Below are 18,941 nucleotides of genomic sequence, written 5' to 3'. Positions count from 1 at the left end.
GGACTCTGGTCTATAGTAGTACCACTATATAGGGAATAGGGCCCTGGTCTATAGTAGTACCACTATATAGGGAATAGGGCTCTGGCCTATAGTAGTACCACTATATAGGGAATAGGGCTCTGGTCTATAGTAGTACCACTATATAGGGAATAGGGCCCTGGTCTATAGTAGTGCTCTATATACAGGGAATAGGGCCCTGGTCTATAGTAGTACCACTATATAGGGAATAGGGCTCTGGTCTATAGTAGTACCACTATATAGGGAATAGGGCTCTGGTCTATAGTAGTACCACTATATAGGGAATAGGGCTCTGGTCTATAGTAGTACCACTATATAGGGAATAGGACTCTGGTCTATAGTAGTACACTATATAGGGAATAGGGCTCTGGTCTATAGTAGTACCACTATATAGGGAATAGGGCTCTGCTCTATAGTAGTACCACTATATAGGGAATAGGGCCCTGGTCTATAGTAGTACCACTATATAGGCAATAGGGCTCTGGTCTATAGTAGTGCCACTATATAGGGAATAGGGCTCTGGTCTATAGCAGTGCCACTATATAGGGAATAGGGCTCTGGTCTATAGTAGTACCACTATATAGGGAATAGGGCTCTGGTCTATAGTAGTACCACTATATAGGGAATAGGGCTCTGGTCTATAGTAGTACCACTATATAGGGAATAGGGCTCTGGTCTATAGTAGTACCACTATATAGGGAATAGGGCTCTGGCCTATAGTAGTACCACTATATACAGGGAATAGGGCTCTGGTCTATAGTAGTACCACTATTTAGGGAATAGGGCCCTGGTCTATAGTAGTACCACTATATACAGGGAATAGGGCTCTGGTCTATAGTAGTACCACTATATAGGGAATAGGGCTCTGGTCTATAGTAGTGTACTATATAGGGAATAGGGCTCTGGTCTATAGTAGTACCACTATATACAGGGAATAGGGCTCTGGTCTATAGTAGTACCACTATATAGGGAATAGGGCTCTGGTCTATAGTAGTACCACTATATAGGGAATAGGGTTCTGGTCTATAGTAGTACCACTATATAGGGAATAGGGCTCTGGTCTATAGTAGTGTACTATATAGGGAATAGGGCTCTGGTCTATAGTAGTGTACTATATAGGGAATAGGGCTCTGGTCTATAGTATTACCACTATATACAGGGAATAGGGCTCTGGTCTATAGTAGTGCCACTATATAGGGAATAGGGCCCTGGTCTATAGTAGTGCCACTATATAGGGAATAGGGCTCTGGTCTATAGTAGTACACTATATAGGGAATAGGGCACTGGTCTATAGTAGTACCACTATATAGGGAATAGGGCTCTGGTCTATAGTAGTACCACTATATAGGAAATAGGGCTCTGGTCTATGGTAGTACCACTATATAGGGAATAGGGCCCTGGTCTATAGTAGTACCACTATATACAGGGAATAGGGCTCTGGTCTATAGTAGTACCACTATTTAGGGAATAGGGCCCTGGTCTATAGTAGTACCACTATATACAGGGAATAGGGCTCTGGTCTATAGTAGTACCACTATATAGGGAATAGGGCTCTGGTCTATAGTAGTGTACTATATAGGGAATAGGGCTCTGGTCTATAGTAGTACCACTATATACAGGGAATAGGGCTCTGGTCTATAGTAGTACCACTATATAGGGAATAGGGCTCTGGTCTATAGTAGTACCACTATATAGGGAATAGGGTTCTGGTCTATAGTAGTACCACTATATAGGGAATAGGGCTCTGGTCTATAGTAGTGTACTATATAGGGAATAGGGCTCTGGTCTATAGTAGTGTACTATATAGGGAATAGGGCTCTGGTCTATAGTATTACCACTATATACAGGGAATAGGGCTCTGGTCTATAGTAGTGCCACTATATAGGGAATAGGGCCCTGGTCTATAGTAGTGCCACTATATAGGGAATAGGGCTCTGGTCTATAGTAGTACACTATATAGGGAATAGGGCACTGGTCTATAGTAGTACCACTATATAGGAAATAGGGCTCTGGTCTATAGTAGTACACTATATAGGGAATAGGGCACTGGTCTATAGCAGTGCCACTATATAGGGAATAGGGCTCTGGTCTATAGTAGTGCCACTATATAGGGAATAGGACTCTGGTCTATAGTAGTACCACTATATAGGGAATAGGGCCCTGGTCTATAGTAGTACCACTATATAGGGAATAGGGCTCTGGCCTATAGTAGTACCACTATATAGGGAATAGGGCTCTGGTCTATAGTAGTACCACTATATAGGGAATAGGGCCCTGGTCTATAGTAGTGCTCTATATACAGGGAATAGGGCCCTGGTCTATAGTAGTACCACTATATAGGGAATAGGGCTCTGGTCTATAGTAGTACCACTATATAGGGAATAGGGCTCTGGTCTATAGTAGTACCACTATATAGGGAATAGGGCTCTGGTCTATAGTAGTACCACTATATAGGGAATAGGACTCTGGTCTATAGTAGTACACTATATAGGGAATAGGGCTCTGGTCTATAGTAGTACCACTATATAGGGAATAGGGCTCTGCTCTATAGTAGTACCACTATATAGGGAATAGGGCCCTGGTCTATAGTAGTACCACTATATAGGCAATAGGGCTCTGGTCTATAGTAGTGCCACTATATAGGGAATAGGGCTCTGGTCTATAGTAGTGCCACTATATAGGGAATAGGGCTCTGGTCTATAGTAGTACCACTATATAGGGAATAGGGCTCTGGTCTATAGTAGTACCACTATATAGGGAATAGGGCTCTGGTCTATAGTAGTACCACTATATAGGGAATAGGGCTCTGGTCTATAGTAGTACCACTATATAGGGAATAGGGCTCTGGCCTATAGTAGTACCACTATATAGGGAATAGGGCTCTGGTCTATAGTAGTACCACTATATAGGGAATAGGGCCCTGGTCTATAGTAGTGCTCTATATACAGGGAATAGGGCCCTGGTCTATAGTAGTACCACTATATAGGGAATAGGGCTCTGGTCTATAGTAGTACCACTATATAGGGAATAGGGCTCTGGTCTATAGTAGTACCACTATATAGGGAATAGGGCTCTGGTCTATAGTAGTACCACTATATAGGGAATAGGACTCTGGTCTATAGTAGTACACTATATAGGGAATAGGGCTCTGGTCTATAGTAGTACCACTATATAGGGAATAGGGCTCTGCTCTATAGTAGTACCACTATATAGGGAATAGGGCCCTGGTCTATAGTAGTACCACTATATAGGCAATAGGGCTCTGGTCTATAGTAGTGCCACTATATAGGGAATAGGGCTCTGGTCTATAGTAGTGCCACTATATAGGGAATAGGGCTCTGGTCTATAGTAGTACCACTATATAGGGAATAGGGCTCTGGTCTATAGTAGTACCACTATATTGGGAATAGGGCTCTGGTCTATAGTAGTACCACTATATAGGGAATAGGGCTCTGGTCTATAGTAGTACCACTATATCGGGAATAGGGCTCTGGTCTATAGCAGTGTACTATATAGGGAATAGGGCTCTGGTCTATAGCAGTGTACTATATAGGGAATAGGGCTCTGGTCTATAGTAGTACCACTATATAGGGAATAGGGCTCTGGTCTATAGCAGTGTACTATATAGGGAATAGGGCTCTGGTCTATAGCAGTGTACTATATAGGGAATAGGGCTCTGGTCTATAGTAGTGTACTATATAGGGAATAGGGCTCTGGTCTATAGTAGTACCACTATATAGGGAATAGGACTCTGGTCTATAGTAGTGCCACTATATAGGGAATAGGGCTCTGGTCTATAGTAGTGTACTATATAGGGAATAGGGCTCTGGTCTATAGTAGCACCACTATATAGGGAATAGGGCTCTGGTCTATAGTAGTGCCACTATATAGGGAATAGGGCTCTGGTCTATAGTAGTGTACTATATAGGGAATAGGGCTCTGGTCTATAGTAGTACCACTATATAGGGAATAGGGCTCTGGTCTATAGTAGTACCACTATATAGGGAATAGGGCTCTGGTCTATAGTAGTACCACTATATAGGGGATAGGGCTCTGGTCTATAGTAGTACCACTATATAGGGAATAGGGCTCTGGTCTATAGTAGTACCACTATATAGGGAATAGGGCTCTGGTCTATAGCAGTGTACTATATAGGGAATAGGGCTCTGGTCTATAGCAGTGTACTATATAGGGAATAGGGCTCTGGTCTATAGTAGTACCACTATATAGGGAATAGGGCTCTGGTCTATAGCAGTGTACTATATAGGGAATAGGGCTCTGGTCTATAGCAGTGTACTATATAGGGAATAGGGCTCTGGTCTATAGTAGTGCTCTATATACAGGGAATAGGGCCCTGGTCTATAGTAGTACCACTATATAGGGAATAGGGCTCTGGTCTATAGTAGTACCACTATATAGGGAATAGGGCTCTGGTCTATAGCAGTGCCACTATATAGGGAATAGGGCTCTGGTCTATAGTAGTACCACTATATAGGGAATAGGGCTCTGGTCTATAGTAGTACCACTATATAGGGAATAGGGCTCTGGTCTATAGTAGTACCACTATATAGGGAATAGGGCTCTGGTCTATAGTAGTACCACTATATAGGGAATAGGGCTCTGGTCTATAGCAGTGTACTATATAGGGAATAGGGCTCTGGTCTATAGCAGTGTACTATATAGGGAATAGGGCTCTGGTCTATAGTAGTACCACTATATAGGGAATAGGGCTCTGGTCTATAGCAGTGTACTCTATAGGGAATAGGGCTCTGGTCTATAGCAGTGTACTATATAGGGAATAGGGCTCTGGTCTATAGTAGTGTACTATATAGGGAATAGGGCTCTGGTCTATAGTAGTACCACTATATAGGGAATAGGGCTCTGGTCTATAGTAGTGTACTATATAGGGAATAGGGCTCTGGTCTATAGTAGCACCACTATATAGGGAATAGGGCTCTGGTCTATAGTAGTGCCACTATATAGGGAATAGGGCTCTGGTCTATAGTAGTGTACTATATAGGGAATAGGGTTCTGGTCTATAGTAGTACCACTATATAGGGAATAGGGCTCTGGTCTATAGTAGTACCACTATATAGGGAATAGGGCTCTGGTCTATAGTAGTACCACTATATAGGGGATAGGGCTCTGGTCTATAGTAGTACCACTATATAGGGAATAGGGCTCTGGTCTATAGTAGTACCACTATATAGGGAATAGGGCTCTGGTCTATAGCAGTGTACTATATAGGGAATAGGGCTCTGGTCTATAGCAGTGTACTATATAGGGAATAGGGCTCTGGTCTATAGTAGTACCACTATATAGGGAATAGGGCTCTGGTCTATAGCAGTGTACTATATAGGGAATAGGGCTCTGGTCTATAGCAGTGTACTATATAGGGAATAGGGCTCTGGTCTATAGTAGTGTACTATATAGGGAATAGGGCTCTGGTCTATAGTAGTACCACTATATAGGGAATAGGGCTCTCGTCTATAGTAGTGCCACTATATAGGGAATAGGGCTCTGGTCTATAGTAGTGTACTATATAGGGAATAGGGCTCTGGTCTATAGTAGTACCACTATATAGGGAATAGGGCTCTGGTCTATAGTAGTGCCACTATATAGGGAATAGGGCTCTGGTCTATAGTAGTGTACTATATAGGGAATAGGGCTCTGGTCTATAGTAGTACCACTATATAGGGAATAGGGCTCTGGTCTATAGTAGTACCACTATATAGGGAATAGGGCTCTGGTCTATAGTAGTACCACTATATAGGGGATAGGGCTCTGGTCTATTGTAGTACCACTATATAGGGAATAGGGCTCTGGTCTATAGTAGTACCACTATATAGGGAATAGGGCTCTGGTCTATAGTAGTGTACTATATAGGGAATAGGGCTCTGGTCTATAGTAGTACCACTATATAGGGAATAGGGCTCTGGTCTATAGTAGTACACTATATAGGGAATAGGGCTCTGGTCTATAGTAGTACCACTATATAGGGCTCTGGTCTATAGTAGTGTACTATACAGGGAATAGGGTACCATTAAGGAAGCAGACTGGGATTTCACAGCTTCTGTCTTTGGATGCTATTAGCCAGATAAAAGACTGATTGTGCTCTACTGGTCTCTGGGTAAAGCAGCGAGGCGTCACATGAGGCCGACATGCTGTTGATTAGCCCTAAAGGATGTCAGGTGGTCTCACAGACTCAGCGGCTGAGAGAGGAAGGAATGCTGTGGTGGCTGATGGGATATTTTAGATAAGTCTTTAGAGAACATTACGTTTTTGTGTGTTTTTAAAACTGATAAATGGAGAAGACTTATTTTATTATATTTTATACCCATAAAGATCAAATCTAAAATGTTTAATCTGGATATTCCTCCTTTAATATTAAGACTATACACATTATAATCCTTATATGGTAAATAACAAGTACAGTTATTTCTCTCAGAGAGAGAGAGAGAAAGAGAAAGAGAGAGAAATGCTATTATACAGTCTTGTGCTAAAAAGTCACATGATAACAAGTGATTCCTATTACAACTACCTCAACACTATACTGAAAGGCCCATTCCTGAACCGTTAGGGCCCTCTGACTACAAAGGCGATTATGTGATTGTGTTGTATGTGAGTACGGTCAAGCAGTGGTCGTTTGCCATTAGAAACGGTGGTGATCCCCCCCCCCCCCCCCCCCCCCCCCCCCCCCCCCCAAACGTGTGTAATTAAGTTTGATGGGCTCTACCAGGGCTCAAGGGGCCAGCAGGCAGAGCGTAACGGGCCAAGAGCCCGAAACAGAGACAGATTTAGACAGTCAGGCAATGCTCTCACTTAATCAGTTCATATGATTCTCTGCTGGCAGAGAAAAGTCAGGCTCAAACGAAATATGAAAGGAGCAAAGCTCAGGTAAAAGGTTTGAGGAATCCTCACCTCAGCCAACAATACAAAATCTCTGTATTTTTCAGTGAGACAGGAACACAAATGTTAATGCCAAAGACAAACCAGAATGTCTTTCCAAGAGGTGTTGAATGTCCCTGAATGATCAAGTCTCAGTACTTTTGTACATTTATTTATAGAAATTGTAGTTATTTGTGACATGTAAAACCTAGCAGTAATACTTATTTATCTGAGAGTGTAGTGGAAATATAGTATTTTGCTCAAAAACATAGTTATTTGTCTCTCTGAAATGAAACCATGAAATCATAGATTTGAAACAAAACATATCTGTAATTGATCAACCCCACGTCATGATTAGATAGTGAAAAAACACACCAATCTCATTCAGAATTTCTATGAATAATCCAATCTAATTTCTGGATATGCATAAACTCAGCAACAACAAAAAAACACTGACATTCCTGTCTTGCAGGAAATCACACACAGAACGAGAGGTATGGCTGGTGGCATTGTCATGCTGGAGGGTCATGTCAGGATGAGCCTGCAGGAAGGGTATCACATGAGGGAGGAGGATGTCTTCCCTGTAACACACAGTGTTGGGATTCCCTGCAATGACAACAAGCTCAGTCCAATGATACTGTGACACACCGCCCCAGACCATGATGGACCCTCTACCTCCTAATCAATACCGCTCCAGAGTACAGGCCTCGGTGTAACGCTCATTCCTTCGATGATAAATGCGAATCCGACCACCAACCCGGGTGAGCCAAAACCTTGACTTGTCAGTGAAGACCACTTTTTGCCAGTCTGGTCCAGCGACGGTGGGTTTGTGCCCATAGGCAACATTGTTGCCGGTGACGTCTGGTGAGGACCTGCCTTACAACAGGCCTACAAGCCCTCAGTCCAGCCTCTCTCAGCCTATTGAGGACAGTCTGAGCACTGATGAAGGGATTGTGCATTTCTGGTGTAACTCGGGCAGTTGTTGTTGCCATCCTGTACCTGTCCCGCAGGTGTGATTATTGGATGTACCGATCCTGTGCAGGTGTTGTTACACGTGGTCTGCTACTGTGAGGATGATCAGCTGTCCGTCCTGTCTCCCTGTAGCGCTGTTGTAGGCGTCTCACAGTACAACATTGCAATTTATTGCCCTGGTCACATCTGCAGTCCTCATGCCTCCTTGCAGCATGCCTAAGGCACATTCACACAGATGAGCAGGAACCCAGGGCATCTTTCTTTTAGTGTTTTTCAGAGTCAGTAGAAAGGCCTCTTTAGTGTCCTAAGTTTTCATAACTGTGACCTTAATTGCCTACCGTCTGTAAGCTGTTAGTGTCTTAACGACCGTTCCACAGGTGCATGTTCATTCATTGTTTATGGTTCATTGAACAAGCATGGGAAACAGTGTTTAAACCCTTTACAATGAACATCTGTGAAGTTATTTGGATTTTTACGAATTATCTTTGGAAGACAGAATCCTGAACAATGGGTTTTTCTTTTTTTTACTGAGTTTACAAAGCATTTTGGAAGTAAACTCTTCATATGTATGTGTATATACAATACCAGTCAACAGTTTGGACACACCGACTCATTCCAGGGCTTTCCTTTAGTTTTACTATTCTCGACATTGTAGAATAATAGTGAAGACATCAACACTGAATGAAATAACACACATGGAATCATGTAATAACCAAAAAAGTGTTAAACAAATCGACATTTATTTTATATTTGAGATTCTTCAAAGTAGCCACTCTTTGCCTTGATGACAGTTTTGCACACTCTTGGCATTCTCTCAACCAGCTTCACGAGGTAGTCATTTGGAATGCGTTTCAATTAACAGGTGGAATATATTTCCTTCTTAATGCGTTTGAGCCAATCAGTTGTGTTGTGACAAGGTAGGGGGGTATACAGAAGAGAGCCCTATTTGGTAAAAGACCAAGTCCATATTATGGCAACAACAGCTCAAATTAGCAAAGAGAAACAACAATCCATCATTACTTTAAGACATGAAGGTCAGTTCGTAGTCTGGTCATGAAGCACGTTGAATGTGTTTAGGTAATGGGATAGCATGTTGAATGTGTTTAGGTAATGGGATAGCATGTTGAATGTGTTTAGGTAATGGGATAGCATGTTGAATGTGTTTAGGTAATGGGATAGCATGTTGAATGTGTTTAGGTAATGGGATAGCATGTTGAATGTGTTAGGTAATGGGATAGCATGTTGAATGTGTTAGGTAATGGGATAGCATGTTGAATGTGTTAGGTAATGGGATAGCATGTTGAATGTGTTTAGGTAATGGGATAGCACGTTGAATGTGTTTAGGTAATGGCATAGCATGTTGAATGTGTTTAGGTAATGGGATAGCATGTTGAATGTGTTTAGGTAATGGGATAGCATGTTGAATGTGTTAGGTAATGGGATAGCATGTTGAATGTGTTTAGGTAATGGGATAGCATGTTGAATGTGTTAGGTAATGGGATAGCATGTTGAATGTGTTAGGTAATGGGATAGCATGTTGAATGTGTTAGGTAATGGGATAGCATGTTGAATGTGTTAGGTAATGGGATAGCATGTTGAATGTGTTAGGTAATGGGATAGCATGTTGAATGTGTTAGGTAATGGGATAGCATGTTGAATGTGTTTAGGTAATGGGATAGCATGTTGAATGTGTTTAGGTAATGGGATAGCACGTTGAATGTGTTTAGGTAATGGGATAGCATGTTGAATGTGTTAGGTAATGGGATAGCATGTTGAATGTGTTAGGTAATGGGATAGCATGTTGAATGTGTTTAGGTAATGGGATAGCATGTTGAATGTGTTAGGTAATGGGATAGCATGTTGAATGTGTTTAGGTAATGGGATAGCATGTTGAATGTGTTTAGGTAATGGGATAGCACTTTGAATGTGCTGTCCTGAAGTGTACAGTGTATTGTGTTTATAGTCCTGTCCTGAAGTGTACAGTGTATTGTGTTTATAATCCTGTCCTGAAGTGTATAGTGTATTGTGTTTATAGTCCTGTCCTGAAGTGTACAGTGTATTGTGTTTATAATCCTGTCCTGAAGTGTATAGTGTATTGTGTTTATAATCCTGTCCTGAAGTGTATAGTGTATTGTGTTTATAATCCTGTCCTGAAGTGTACAGTGTATTGTGTTTATAATCCTGTCCTGAAGTGTACAGTGTATTGTGTTTTATAGTCCTGTCCTGAAGTGTATAGTGTATTGTGTTTATAATCCTGTCCTGAAGTGTACAGTGTATTGTGTTTATAATCCTGTCCTGAAGTGTACAGTGTATTGTGTTTATAATCCTATCCTGAAGTGTACAGTGTAATGTGTTTTAATCACATGAGAGGAGAATGACATAAGAAAGAATAAAAGCCCTGGGGATTAGAGCTAGTTGCTGCCTGCCGGTGGCTTCACAGAGCCGTTCTCACAGATTAAACGCTCAAATCACATCCTGATGGTCCAGTGACTCCGTATCACTGAGAGTACTGCTATAGTCAGTTATCTGCAGAATAGATGGCTCCAGTAACTCCATATCACTGGGAGTACTGCTATAGTCAGTTATCTGCAGAATAGATGGCTCCAGTAACTCCATATCACTGAGAGTACTGCTATAGTCAGTTATCTGCAGAATAGATGGCTCGGTGACTCCGTATCACTGAGAGTACTGCTATAGTCAGTTATCTGCAGAATAGATCGCTCCAGTGACTCCGTATCACTGAGAGTACTGCTATAGTCAGTTATCTACAGAATAGATGGCTCCAGTAACTCCATATCACTGAGAGTACTGCTATAGTCAGTTATCTGCAGAATAGATGGCTCCAGTAACTCCATATCACTGAGAGTACTGCTATAGTCAGTTATCTGCAGAATAGATGGCTCGGTGACTGCGTATCACTGAGAGTACTGCTATAGTCAGTTATCTGCAGAATAGATGGCTCGGTGACTCCATATCACTGAGAGTACTGCTATAGTCAGTTATCTGCAGAATAGATGGCTCGAGTAACTCCGTATCACTGAGAGTACTGCTATAGTCAGTTATCTGCAGAATAGATGGCTCGGTGACTCCGTATCACTGAGAGTACTGCTATAGTCAGTTATCTGCAGAATAGATGGCTCGAGTAACTCCATATCACTGAGAGTACCTTTAGGGGGATCTCATAGGGGGGATCACCTTTAGGGGGATCTCAGAGGGGGGGGGGATCGCCTTTAGAGGGATCTCAGGGGGGGGGGGAATCACCTTTAGAGGGATCTCAGAGGGGGGGAATCACCTTTAGGGGGATCTCAGAGGGGGGGGGGGGTCACCTTTAGGGGGATCTCAGAGGGGAGGTCACCTTTAGGGGGATCTCAGAGGGGGGGTCACCTTTAGGGGGAACTCAGAGGGGAGGTCACCTTTAGGGGGATCTCAGAGGGGGGGATCACCTTTAGGGGGATCTCAGAAGGGGGATCACCTTTAGGGGGATCTCAGAGTGGGGATTCCCTTTAGGGGGATCTCAGAGAGGGGAGATCACATTTAGGGGGATCTCAGAGGTGGCTCGCCATTTAGGGGGATCTCAGAGGGGGATCACCTTTAGGGGGATCTCAGAGGGGGGATCACCTTTAGGGGGATCTCAGAGGGGGGGGGGGTCGCCTTTAGGGGGATCTCAGAGGGGGGGTCACCTTTAGGGGGATCTCACAGGCGGGCTCCATTTAGGGGGATCTCACAGGGGGCTCTCCATTTAGGGGGGGATATCTCAGGGGCTCTCTATTTAGGGGGGGATCTCTCAGAGGGATCTCCATTTGATCACATTACCAACAATCCTCCCCAAAACATTCTAGTCCTCCACGTTTGTTCAAATACTCCTAAGTTATTAATTGTATCTAATTGGACTGCCTGTTATGACTTCGTCTAAGGTACTGAATGGAAATAGGCATTTCATGCAATTTTTGTTTTTTTAATGAATCTGTTGGTTGTACTATATGTAATGTTTGAATGTGAAAATATACTGTATGTTTACGACTAACACTTTATAATATAACAAATAGAATAACATAGCATGAGAAGCCTTGTTACATATTGTGTAAAAACGCTTTTAAAAAAGCACATTTATTCAATAAATTAGAGTACAAAGCGATGCTTGAGAAAAGCCAAATGCTCAGTCGGAGCCAAGCTAATCACGGAGTAATGCCTCAGTAACCATGGGAACACAGTAAACACAGCTGTGTGTCACAGAGTAATGCCTCAGTAACCATGGGAACACAGTAAACACAGCTGTGTCACAGAGTAATGCCTCAGTAACCATGGGAACACAGTAAACACAGCTGTGTGTCACAGAGTAATGCCTCAGTAACCATGGGAACACAGTAAACACAGCTGTGTGTCACAGAGTAATGCCTCAGTAACCATGGGAGCACAGTAAACACAGCTGTGTGTCACAGAGTAATGACTCAGTAACCATGCGAACACAGTAAACACAGCTGTGTGTCACAGAGTAATGCCTCAGTAACCATGGGAACACAGTAAACACAGCTGTGTGTCACAGAGTAATGCCTCAGTAACCATGGGAACACAGTAAACACAGCTGTGCGTCACAGAGTAATGCCTCAGTAACCATGGGAACACAGTAAACACAGCTGTGTGTCACAGAGTAATGCCTCAGTAACCATGGGAACACAGTAAACACAGCTGTGTCACAGAGTAATGCCTCAGTAACCATGGGAACACAGTAAATACAGCTGTGTGTCACAGAGTAATGCCTCAGTAACCATGGGAACACAGTAAACACAGCTGTGTGTCACAGAGTAATGCCTCAGTAACCATGGGAACACAGTAAACACAGCTGTGTGTCACAGAGTAATGCCTCAGTAACCATGGGAACACAGTAAACACAGCTGTGTGTCACAGAGTAATGCCTCAGTAACCATGGGAACACAGTAAACACAGCTGTGCGTCACAGAGTAATGCCTCAGTAACCATGGGAACACAGTAAACACAGCTGTGTGTCACAGAGTAATGCCTCAGAAACCATGGGAACACAGTAAACACAGCTGTGTGTCACAGAGTAATGCCTCAGTAACCATGGGAACACAGTAAACACAGCTGTGTGTCACAGAGTAATGCCTCAGTAACCATGGGAACACAGTAAACACAGCTGTGTGTCACAGAGTAATGCCTCAGTAACCATGGGAACACAGTAAACACAGCTGTGTGTCACAGAGTAATGCCTCAGTAACCATGGGAACACAGTAAACACAGCTGTGTGTCACAGAGTAATGCCTCAGTAACCATGGGAACACAGTAAACACAGCTGTGTGTCACAGAGTAATGCCTCAGTAACCATGGGAACACAGTAAATACAGCTGTGTGTCACAGAGTAATGCCTCAGTAACCATGGGAACACAGTAAATACAGCTGTGTGTCACAGCTCCCACCAGCGGTGTAAATCCTTTCTGTTCGAACGACGGAAACTTCTAGAAACATCCCTCTAAAGAGGAGAGAGGAAACAACCCCTTCCTTTAACAAACCAAGACAACACCTTCGACCTGCAGGTTCAGCCCCTCAAAATAACTGACCAATCAATAATCACCTGTTGATCACTTCAAATACATGACAGAGCCCACTGAAATGTTTAAACGACATGTATAGCATATACATAGACATGATACACACCAAAATAATGCCAAGATATTGACTTTGTCCATTAGTGCCCCCTTGGGTGCCTCACACCACTGCTACCTGACCACCGCCACGACCACCTCCTTACCTTCTGAGACCCAGACGTGGTTCTCTTGATGGAGGCCCTTCTGAAGGATCCAGCACTGCTCCCCCTCTTCTCCATGATGACTGGTCCTGCTGCCACCTCTATTACAGAGCTTCCTCCAGACCGTCACCCACTGACAGCCCCATGACTTTGCTAACGTCAAGACCAACACAGAACTCTGACCTGAGTAGAACTGACGGAATCAACCTCTCAGAGAAACTTGACTTCCAGTTCTGTTCTAGAACTTCCCTGGTCTCCTCCTGTGATCTGTTTCCTCCTGTGATCTGTCTCCTCCTCTGATCTGTCTCTTCCTCTGATCTGTCTTCTCTGTGATCGGTCTTCTCTGTGATCTGTCTCCTCTGTGATCTGTTTCCTTTTGTGATCTGTCTTCTCCTCTGATCTGTCTCCTCTGTGGTTGGTTTTCTTTGTGATCTGTCTCCTATGTGATCTGTCTTCTCTGTGATCTGTCTTCTCCTCTGATCTGTCTCCTCTGTGATCTGTCTCCTCTGTGATCTGTCTTCTCCTCTGATCTGTCTCCTCTGTGATCTGTCTTCTCCTCTGATCTGTCTCCTCTGTGATCTGTCTCCTCTGTGATCTGTCTTCTCCTCTGATCTGTCTCCTCTGTGATCTGTCTTCTCTGTGGTCTGTCTCCTCTGTGATCTGTCTTCTCTGTGATCTGTCTTCTCCTGTGATCTGTCTTCTCTGTGATCTGTCTTCTCTGTGATCTTTCGACTCCTGTGATCTGTCTTCTCTGTGATCTGTCTTCTCTATCTCCTCTGTGATCTGTTTCCTTTTGTGATCTGTCTTCTCCTCTGATCTGTCTCCTCCTCTGATCTGTCTCCTCTGTGATCTGTCTCCTATGTGATCTGTCTTCTCTGTGATCTGTCTTCTCTGTGATCGGTGTCGCCTATGATCTGTCTTCTCCTCTGATCTGTCTCCTCCTCTGATCTGTCTCCTATGTGATCTGTCTTCTCTGTGATCTGTCTTCTCTGTGATCGGTGTCGCCTATGATCTGTCTTCTCCTGTGAACTGTCTTCTATGTGATCTGTCTCCTCTGTGATCTGTCTCCTCTGTGATCTGTCTCCTCTGTCTCCTCTGTGATTTGTTTCCTTTTGTGATCTGTCTTCTCCTCTGATCTGTCTCCTCCTGTGATCAGTCTCCTCCTGTGATCTGTCTCCTCTATGATCTGTCTCCTCTGTGATCTGTCTTCTCTGTGATCTGTCTCCTCTGTGATCTGTCTTCTCCTGTGATCTGTCTCCTCTGTGATCAGACTCCTCTATGATTTCTCTTCTCTGTGCTGTTGTACAGAAAGGAGGGATCTACTGAAGTAGAGATGACAGCTTAACTACACTACCACACTACGTTGACACATAGACCCCCCCCCCCTTCCTCTCCTCTCCCTCTCTCTCTAACTCTCTATAATCAGGCTTAATGGACCACAGCTACCGGGGCAGAGCAGAACAGACCATCCAATGCAGCAGCTCTTTAATGGATAGATATTTAATAAATGGCGATTTTGGGACGTAAAAATCTACTTTAGGACAACTACTCAGAAATCCCCCCCCATAAAGGCTTTAGTTTAAAGCCTGCTGCTGAATTAGTACATATAGAGAAAGAGAACAGGAGAGGAATGGTTTTGAGGGGAAGTATTATGATAAAAAGCTATGCAGATGTTTTAAGACGATTTTATGGTTTTTTTTTTAAAGGTAAAAAGAAAAACTGTTTTAAAGGACATAGAAGGATATAGAAGACTGGCAGACAGGCACATGTCCGATTACTGAACAGGATCGATTCAACTCTTTCACAGCTACACAGTAAAACTTTCCCCCTGTAAATGTACAGCATTATACATACTGGCATCAGAGTTGCCAGGTTAATAATACTGTATTCTTGATTTACAGCAGGGTTGCTGTATTTTAATTTTTTTTACAGTAAGATAGAACAACTCTTTCAAAGCTACACAGTAAAACTTTTCCCCTGTAAATGTACAGCATTATACTGGCATCAGAGTAGCCAGGTTAATACTGTATTCTTGATTTACAGCAGGGATGCTGTATTTTATTTTTTTTACAGTAAGATAAAACAGTGCTGTATTATATAATTACCGTAATTTGCTGCCAACTCTGCTGCCAGTAGAATGCTGGAAATTGACAGTACAGCATGTTACTGTCATCAGTTTTACAGTATCACTAGTCTTACTGTAATCTTTTTTAGAATAATTGTAAAGAATTAATGAATGAATGGATGAATGGATGTATTAAATTCACTGAGGGGTGGTTGTATTTGACACTATTTTACTTATTACAGTTTCCTTTAAAAAAAAAAGTAGGGGAGTGGATCAGAAAACCAGTCAGTATCTGGTGTGACCTCCATTTGCCTCATGCAGCGTGACACATCACCTTCGCATAGAGTTGATCAGGCTGTTGATTGTGGCCTGTTGGAATGTTGTCCCACTCCTCTTCAATGGCTGTGAGAAGTTGCTGGATATTGGCGGGAACTGGAACACTCTGTTGTACACTTCGATCGAGAGCATCCCAAACATGCTCAGTGGGTAACATGTCTGTAGTATACATTGTCCAACATCCCTGGTGGACATTCCTGCAGTCAACATGCCAGCTATCTAAACTTGTAGTATACATTGTCCAACAGCTCTGGTGGACATTCCTGCAGTCAACATGCCAGCTATCTAAACTTGTAGTGAACATTGTCCAACAGCTCTGGTGGACATTCCTGCAGTCAACATGCCAACTGCACAGCTCGACACATCTGTGGCCTTGTGTTGTGTGACAAAAACTGCACATTATAGAGTGGCCTTTTATTGTTCCCAGCACAAGGTGCACCTGTGTAAGGATCATACTGTTTTAATCAGCTTCTTGATATTCCACACCTGTCAGGTGGATGGATTATCTTGGCAACGGAGAAATGGTCACTAACAGGGATGTAAACAAATTTGTGCACAAAATTTGAGAGAAATAAGCTTTTTGTGCGAATGGAACATTTCTGGGATCTTTCGTTTCAACTCATGAAACCAACACTTTACATGTTGCATTTATATTTTTGTTCAGTGTACTGTATACACCAAATATGTATGAATAATTTGTAGAGACCTTAACACAAGGCTTCCAAACTGGCAGTGACTACAGGGTAAAACACACCAAGGACATGTCAAGGCTGTGGGTAACTGGTGAAAGGAGTCAGGTGCAGGAGAGCTGAGATGCGTGGACAAGGTATTTAATACAAGATAACACCAGTATGAACACAATGCTACGGGGCTGAGAGTGGTAGAGAGTGGTACAACTCATTTATTTTACTGTTCTTGTCACAAATGTTAAAGTTTCTGATCCCAAGGTATTATATTTCAGCCTGCACACACCACCTGAAAAGTGTTGGCCAACTGAAAACCCACCTGATAGGTGTTAGCCAATTAAAAACCCACCCGATAGGTGTTAGCCAACTGAAAACCCACCTGATAGGTGTTAGCCAACTGAAAACCCACCTGATAGGTGTTAGCCAACTGAAAACTCAACCGAGGCAACCCAGGTAGTAAACCTACTGGAGGGCCAGTGAGGTCTGTTTCTGGGGGACAGTGAGGTCTGTTTCTGGGGGCCAGTGAGTTCTGTTTCTGGGGGCCAGTGAGGTCTGTTTCTGGGGGCCAGTGAGGTCTGTTTCTGGGGGCCAGTGAGGTCTGTTTCTGGGGGCCAGTGAGGTCTGTTTCTGGGGTCCAGTGAGGTCTGTTTCTGGGGGCCAGTGAGGTCTGTTTCTGTAAATTCAACCAAGTCAACCCAGATGGTAAAGTTACTGGAGGACCAGTGTTAGCAGCCACATTGAGTGGAGATTTTGAAGAGTGTTCATTCACGGGTAGATAATTAGAGCTCATTGAGCCGCCAACCTTTGTAATCTTGGACGCCCAGCGCATGTGTCCCCAAGAGATTACAACCTTGTGACGGTTATTACTGAATCGGATGCAGGTGAGAAGAAACTAAAAAACTGAAGTGGAAACTAGTCCGTTTGTAACAAGCATTTGCTGTTACTCCTCTATATGTTGTTATTACAATGTAGCTATGAGTTATTATAATTAACTAGAATACTTGTTAAGGTGTAGTAAGGACCCTTTAAAAAGGATGTGTTATGTATGTTAGAGTCATTTTTACAGGGGTTAAACAGTATTTTACAGCATTTTGCCCGTAATTCACTGCATTCTCCAGCATTAATTCATTAAAACACATTTAAGGTATTTGACTGTGCATTTTTACAGTGTTTCACAGTTGAAACGACAGAACAGTCTTACAGTGTATGGTTTTCTTACATGAATATAAACTTTACTATTTAATAAAGTGCAAGTTATGTAGATTCCAAATGAATGACTTGAACCGTGTAGCTCAGTGGTGGCCTGTTATAGAGCGTAAATGTAGACGTTATATGATTGAAAATGAACGAGCTTCACATCACATTACATCATCGCTGCAGGGTAAAATCAAGCTAAAACCTGGAGAATATTGGACATTTTTAATGAAGAGATGACAACATGTCCACTCTAATGCTTCCATCTAATCTATTACGTCCCTGATTCTATCTGCACCATCTTTACATTACTGGATGTTCTGATTCTATCTGCACCATCTTTACATTACTGGATGTTCTGATTCTATCTGCACCATCTTTACATTACTGGATGTTCTGATTCTATCTGCACCATCTTTACATTACTGGATGTTCTGATTCTATCTGCACCATCTTTACATTACTGGATGTTCTGATTCTATCTGCACCATCTTTACATTACTGGATGTTCTGATTCTATCTACACCATCTTTACATTACTGGATGTTCTGATTCTATCTGCACCATCTTTACATTACTGGATGTTCTGATTCTATCTGCACCATCTTTACATTACTGGATGTTCTGATTCTATCTGCACCATCTTTACATTACTGGATGTTCTGATTCTATCTGCACCATCTTTACATTACTGGATGTTCTGATTCTATCTGCACCATCTTTACATTACTGGATGTTCTGATTCTATCTGCACCATCTTTACATTACTGGATGTTTTGATTCTATCTACACCATCTTTACATTACTGGATGTTCTGATTCTATCTGCACCATCTTTACATTACTGGATGTTCTGATTCTATCTACACCATCTTTACATTACTGGATGTTCTGATTCTATCTACACCATCTTTACATTACTGGATGTTCTGATTCTATCTGCACCATCTTTACATTACTGGATGTTCTGATTCTATCTACACCATCTTTACATTACTGGATGTTCTGATTCTATCTACACC

At 42.7% G+C, this 18,941-nt stretch overlaps 1 protein-coding gene across 1 annotated transcript in view; it reads right to left on the bottom strand.

Annotated features, from left to right (window-relative positions):
- Nucleotides 1-13,777, bottom strand: part of LOC139411794 (transient receptor potential cation channel subfamily M member 1-like) — a 103,422-nt gene extending 89,645 nt beyond the window's left edge. The window contains exon 1 of the mRNA XM_071158540.1: nt 13,643-13,777. Coding sequence (XP_071014641.1) covers nt 13,643-13,717 — 75 coding nt within the window. The 5' untranslated portion in view covers nt 13,718-13,777. The remainder of the gene's footprint in view (nt 1-13,642) is intronic.
- Nucleotides 13,778-18,941: the final 5,164 nt, after the last annotated feature.

Source organism: Oncorhynchus clarkii, chromosome 6 (assembly GCF_045791955.1).
Source record: "Oncorhynchus clarkii lewisi isolate Uvic-CL-2024 chromosome 6, UVic_Ocla_1.0, whole genome shotgun sequence".
NCBI lineage: Eukaryota > Metazoa > Chordata > Actinopteri > Salmoniformes > Salmonidae > Oncorhynchus > Oncorhynchus clarkii.
The sequence above is the reverse complement of the archived record's forward strand: the minus strand, read 5'-3'. Positions and strand labels throughout refer to the sequence as shown.